Here is a 6735-nt window from a genome sequence, read left to right on the forward strand (position 1 = left end):
CTCCTCAGACTGAGGAAGTCTCTCGGATGAGAGACGAAACGTTTCTACATTTTTTTGTTGATTTGCTTTGTTTTGTTTTTTTGAATGCCCAGAGGACCAGATTTAACTTTTTTAGATTTTTCTACCTGGATTATTGAGCATGCATCAGAATATTCTCCATGGCCTTCTGTCTCATCTTCTGCTCATGCTAAGTCCATTTTTGAAAAATGACAAAATATAACTCCTAAAACTGCTAAAACTTGATGCCACTTCATTTTTATTTTTATTTACAGAAGAAGAACAAGATGCGTCTTCAGAGGTTTTTGTGTCGTTTCTTTCAGTAGTTCTTGGTGCAGCGCCCCCACAGGCGAGCGGGGGAACAGGTTGGTTCAACAGGTTGACTGACTGCACAGTGCAGTGTGAATGCAAATGCACCAGCTCAAATGTAAACAAAAGGTCATGAATGTTGGTCCTGAACCGAACCGAGTCTACCCGACTATCTGGTGTGAAAACGACCTGAGAGTCTTCACATGAAGATCATCATGACTAGGTGTACTCGGGTTGGTAACGTTGAACGATGAGAACTATTTTTCTCCAGATCATTCTCATTCAACATAGAATTTGGCAATTAACTGTGCGTTATTCAGAATTTCTGTTGTGAGAATATGAAGGTCAGTGCTCCGTGTAAATCAGGCAGATTGTCACTAATATCATATATATATACGTGAGGAGGAACTGGCTTTATATTTTTCACTTGGTTCTTTCTGTTTTGATGATTTTCTTGCCTCTCATTTTCAGAGAACATTCCACTGAACATATGGACAGTTTGTGTTTGGGACATTCTTGCCAGTTGTTGAAAGTAGGTGAATAATGAACAATAAAACAGAGAATAGATCACCTGACTTTGGGTTGTAATTTTCACACTGGAACTCAAGGAACCAAATCAACTGATTAACCTGATGCATGATCAATAATCCAGGTAGAAAAATCTAACAAAGTTAAGTCAAGCTGGACAGATTCTTCTTGTTAAAACATTTCATCTTTTACCCAAAAAGCTTCTTCAGTCTGAGGAGCTGCAATAAACTCAGTCTGTTTAAAGAACAGCATGGTGGCTGTTCATTGACTAAAGCTGGTAAATCCATTCTATATCTACAAATATGCTGACTTTGCTAATTTCTAAAGTCCAAACTGGACACAAGAAGTATCAGCGTCACTGAACCGCTGGAAGCTTGAACATCCTAATCAAAATGTGCAAAATGTGCTAACTGATTGATCAGATTGGCATTCCAACACAAATCATCTCACCTTTACACCCAGTAAACGTCTTTCAAAGTGTAACAACTAAAACACAATTTAAATCGATGAAGAAAATTGTATTTTCAACTCTGTTGAAAGAAAAAAAAATGCTTAGATCTCACCTCTACTCTGACTGTCACAGTCCAGGCCCACAAAAACGTGTGAGGACACAAAAGCCAACAGCGCCCTCTGCAGTTTAGGACTGGGTGTGTACAGCAGTGTGCCAAAGCAGGTGGGATCCCACACCTGCAGCTGGTATGAATGAGCCATCAGGACGTCACACACACCCAGAAACGCCTAGCATGGAAGAAGTTGAGTTTGGAAACAGAAAAATATACCAAAAAATAAATGTTCTGCTTCTTGTTGTACCTGAAGCCTCACACTGAGCTCGCAATGGGAAAGGTAATGATGGCTCTTCTCACAAAACAGGCGCAGCTGGAGTTTCTGGACCATGGCCGTTTCCTATAAACAACAAAACGTGTTTTAACCACATTTTATCTACTCTCTGAGGGCAGAAGACCAAGAAGGTGCTCCGTCTCTCAAAGTCTCAAAGCACAAATTTATTTTATTTCAAGTGTACACCTGATAAATTATTACACATTTCATACACCTTCTTTCAGCTTTTCTCTTTTTAGGGATTGTCACAGCAAGTCATCCTCCAACTCACTCTATCCTCTGCATCCTTTGTCCTCACTCCAACCACTTCCATATCATCTCTAAAGCCGCTTTGCCGCTGATAAGTGCGACTAAACTTGGCTCTTGTTTTATCGTTTCTTCTCAGGTGTCTGTGATTTGCCACTAAGACTTGTTTCCCCGCTCTGTGCCCAGGATCGTTAATGCAAAGTGGGTGGTATCGTAACTGGTCATTGTAATTGAGCCACTTCGCCCGCTGTGGTCCATAATATTCTTATAATATGACTTCAATTTCTTTAGCTTATCACTGCTTACAATTCCAGGTCTAGCCATGCTGCGTCATCATCTCCGATAGCTCTTGGTAAATGCGCTCATTTCTTATGGTGCTGTCTGGCAACATGATGAGAACATGGTGGTTCAGATGTAGTTGGCTGTTTGGCAGGGCGGGTCATCCAGTGACATATCTCCACTCGCCAACCAATGGCTGATATGCTTACATCAAAATCGGCACCTCGGAGCAGAACGTTTGAAACCTCAAACAAGGTGGTCCCATAAACCAGGCTGAGTGGGGGTGGGAACGGGCAGACCCTTAACTAGTGCGATGTAGTGTGAAAACGATGAGGTTTGAGATTGTGGCAAAACACAATAACCTTATCTCCTCTTTGTCTTTCCTCTTTTTTTCTTTATATAGAGTGTGTGTGTGTCCATCCATTTTCTTCCGCTTATGCGGGGTCGGGTCGCGGGGGTAGCAGCCTAAGTTGGGAGGCCCAGACTTCCCTCTCCCCAGCAACTTGGGCCAGCTCTTCCGGGGGAATCCCGAGGCGTTCCCAGGCCTGCCGAGAAACATAGTCCCTCCAGCGTGTCCTGGGTCTTCCTCTGGGCCTCCTTCCGGTGGGACATGTCCGGAACACCTCACCAGGGAGGCGTCCAGAAGGCATCCTAAACAGATGCCCAAGCCACCTCAACTGGCTCCTCTCGACATGGAGAAGCAGCGGCTCTACTCTGAGTCCCTCCCGGATGATCAAGCTTCTCACCCTGTCTCTAAGGGAGAGCCCAGACACCCTGCGGAGAAAACTAATTTCGGCCGCTTGTTTCTGAGATCTCATTCTTTCGGTCACAACTCAAAGCTCGTGACCATAGATGAGGGTGGGAACGTAGATCGATCGGTAAATTGAGAGCTTCGCCTTTTGACTCAGTTCTCTCTTCACCACGACAGACCTGTACAGCGCCCGCTTCACTGCAGACGCTGCACCTATCCGCCTATCGATCTCACGCTCCATTTTTCCCTCATTCGTGAACAAGACCACAAGATACTTGAACTACTCCACTTGGGGTAGGACCTCCTCCCTGACCCGGAGAGGGCACTCTACCCTTTTCCGGCTCAAGACCATGGCCTCGGATTTGGAGGAACTGATCTTCATCCCGGCCGCATCGCATTCGGCTGCGAACCGCTCCAGCGAAAGTTGTAGATCACGATCTGATGAAGCCAAAAAGACCACATCATCTGCAAAAAGCAGAGATGCAATCCTAAGGCCACCAAAACGGATCCCCTCAACACCTTGGCTGTGCCTAGAAATTCTGTCCATAAAAGTTATGAACAGAATCGGTGACAAAGGGCAACCTTGGTGGAGTCCAACTCTCACCAGGAACAAGCCCGACTTATTGCCGGCGATGCGGACCAGGCTCTGACACGGTCAACAGGGACCTAACAGCCCGTATCAAAGGGCCCGGTACCCCATACTCCCAGAGTACCCCCCATAGGGCCCCCCCGAGGGACGCGGTCGAACGCCTTCTCCAAGTCCAAAAAGCACATGTAGACTGGTTGGGCAAACTCTCACGCACTCTCCAGGACCCTGCTGAGAGTGTAGAGCTGGTCCAGTGTTCCACGGCCAGGACGAAAACCGCACTGCTCCTCCTGAATCCGAGGTTTGACTATCCGATGGACCCTCCTCTCCAGAACCCCCGAATAGACCTTACCAAGGAGGCTTAAGAGCGTGATTCCCCTGTAGTTGGAACACACTCACGTGGTGGTCCCCCTTTATGAATAGGGGGACCACCACCCCGGTCTGCCAATCCAGGGGAACTTCCCTCGATGTCCACGCAATATTGCAGAGTCGCGTAAGCCAACACAACCCTACAACATCCAGAGCCTTAAGGAACTCTGGGCGAATCTCATCCACCCCTGGGGCCCTGCCACCGAGGAGCTTTTTAACCACCTCGGTGACCTCAGCACCAGAGATTGGAAGGCCCGACCCAGAGTCCCCAGGCTCCGCTTCCTCAGTGGAAGACGTGCCGGTTGGATTGAGGAGGTCTTCAAAGTATTCCGCCCACTGACCCACAACATCCCGAGTTGAGGTCAGCAGCAAACCACTCCCACTATAAACAGGGTTGGTGGCGTACCACTTTCCCCCCTGAGACGCCGGATGGTGGACCAGAATCGTCTCGAAGCCGTGCGGAAGTCGTTCTCCATGGCCTCTCCGAACTCCTCCCATGCCCGAGTTTTTGCCTCAGCAACCACCCGAGCCGCATGTCGCTTGGACTGCCGGTACCCATCAGCTGCTTCCGGGGTCCCACAGGCCAAAAAGGCTCGATAGGACTCCTTCTTCAGCCTGACAGCATCCCTCACCGACAGTGTCCACCATCGGGTTCGAGGGTTGCCGCCGCGACAGGCACCGACAACCTTGCGGCCACAGCTCTATTGAGCCGCCTCCACAATAGAGGCACGAAACATGGTCCACTCAGATTGAATGTCCCCCACCTCCCTCGGAACATGTTCAAAGTTCTCCCGGAGGTGGGAGTTGAAACTCCGTCTCACAGGAGACTCTGCCAGACGTTCCCAGCAAACCCTCACAATACGTTTGGGTCTGCCAGGTCTGACCGGCATCCTCCCCCACCATTGGAGCCAACTCACAACCAGGTAGTGATCAGTTGACAGCTCCGCCCCTCTCTTCACACGAGTGTCCAAGACATGTGGTCGCAGATCAGATGAGACGATGACAAAGTCGATCATCGAACTGCAGCCTAGGGTGTCCTGGTGCCAAGAGCACATATGGACACCCTTATGCTTGAACAAGGTGTTCGTTATTGACAATCCATGACGAGCACAGAAGTCCAACAACAGAACACCACTCTGGTTCAGATCAGGGGGGTTGTTCCTCCCAACCACACCCCTCCAGGTCTGACTGTCATTGCCCACATGAGCATTGAAGTCCCCCAGCAGAACAAGGGAGTCCCCAGAAGGTGCACTTTCCAGTACCCCCTCCAAGGACTCCAGAAAGGGTGGATAATCTGAACTGCCATTTGGTGCATAAGCACAAACGACAGTCAGAACCCGTCCCCCCACATGTAGGCGGAGGGAGACCACCCTCTCATTTACTGGGGTGAACCCCAATACACAGGCACCAAGTTGGGGGACAATAAGTATGCCCACGCCTGCTCGGCGCCTCTCACCAGGGACAACTCCAGAGTGGAAGAGTGTCCAGCCCCTCTCAAGGAAACTGGTTCCAGAGCCAGAGCCAGGAGTAAAGGTGAGTCTGACTATTTCTAGCCGGAACCTCTCAGCCTCACACACCAGCTAAGGCTCCTTCCCCACCAGTGAGGTCACATTCCACGTCCCAATAGCCAGCTTCTGTAGCCGAGGATCAGACCGCCAGGATCCCCGCCCTCGGCCAACACCCATCCCACATTGTACCTGACCCCTTTGGCCCCTCCCACAGGCGGTGAGCCCATGTGAAGGGGGACCCACGTCTCCTCTTCGGGCTGTGCCCAGCCGAGCTCCATGGGTAAAAGCCTGGCCAACAGGCGCTCGCCCGCGTGCCTCACCTCCAGGCCTGGCTCCAGAGTGGGGCCCCAGTGACCCACGTCCGGGCAAGGGAACACTAGGTCCATTTATTTGTGTCATCATCGGGGTCTTTGGGCTGCACTTTGTCTGGTCCCTCACCTAGGACCTGTCTGCCATGGGTGACCCTACTAGGGGCATAAAGCCCCTGACAGCATAGCTCCTAGGATCATTGGGACACTCAAACCCCTCCACCACGGTAAGGTGGCAGCCAAGGGAGGGTGTGTGTGTGTGTGTGTGTGTGTGTGTGTGTGTGTGTGTGTGTATGTATATATATATATATATATATATATATATATATATATATATATGTATATATACATACACTTTATATATATAAATATATACACACATATATATATATACACATATATATATATATATATATATACATATATATGCATATACATATATATATATATATATATACATATATATATATGTTAGGGCATTAATAGAGTACTTGAGTAATCTACACATCAATTGCTAGGACATCTATCGAGGTTAAAAATGTTGCGTCGAGTATTCGTAGTGACATCATATTATGTGACCACGTATGACCGTAGGGGGCGTATACTGTTGCAATATATATTATATACATGTATATATACATAGATGTCTATGTATATATACATATACATATATACATATATACATATATGTATATATACATATACATATATATATATACATATATATGTATATATACATATACATATGTATATACAGGTATATATGAATATATATGTATATACACATATATATGTATATGTATGTATATATACATATACATGTACATATACATATGTATATACACATATATATGTATGTATAAGTATATATACATAAATATGTATATATATGTACATATATATATACTGTATATAAATACATATATACACATATATACTGTACATATATATTGTATATAAATATATACTGTATATAAATATATATATACAGTATATATATATATATATATATACATA

The 6735-nt window shown here is 46.6% G+C and overlaps 1 protein-coding gene across 1 annotated transcript in view; it reads right to left on the reverse strand.

Annotated features, from left to right (window-relative positions):
* The window catches only part of si:ch211-269e2.1 (cohesin subunit SA-2), a 55340-nt gene that overhangs the window by 21811 nt on the left and 26794 nt on the right, over nt 1-6735 (reverse strand). The window contains exons 23-24 of the mRNA XM_037686689.1: nt 1645-1737; nt 1398-1572 (exon numbers count right to left, since the gene is read on the reverse strand). Coding sequence (XP_037542617.1) covers nt 1398-1572; nt 1645-1737 — 268 coding nt within the window. The remainder of the gene's footprint in view (nt 1-1397; nt 1573-1644; nt 1738-6735) is intronic.

Source organism: Nematolebias whitei, chromosome 13 (assembly GCF_014905685.2).
Source record: "Nematolebias whitei isolate Nwh7 chromosome 13, NemWhi1, whole genome shotgun sequence".
Taxonomy (NCBI): Eukaryota; Metazoa; Chordata; class Actinopteri; order Cyprinodontiformes; family Rivulidae; genus Nematolebias; species Nematolebias whitei.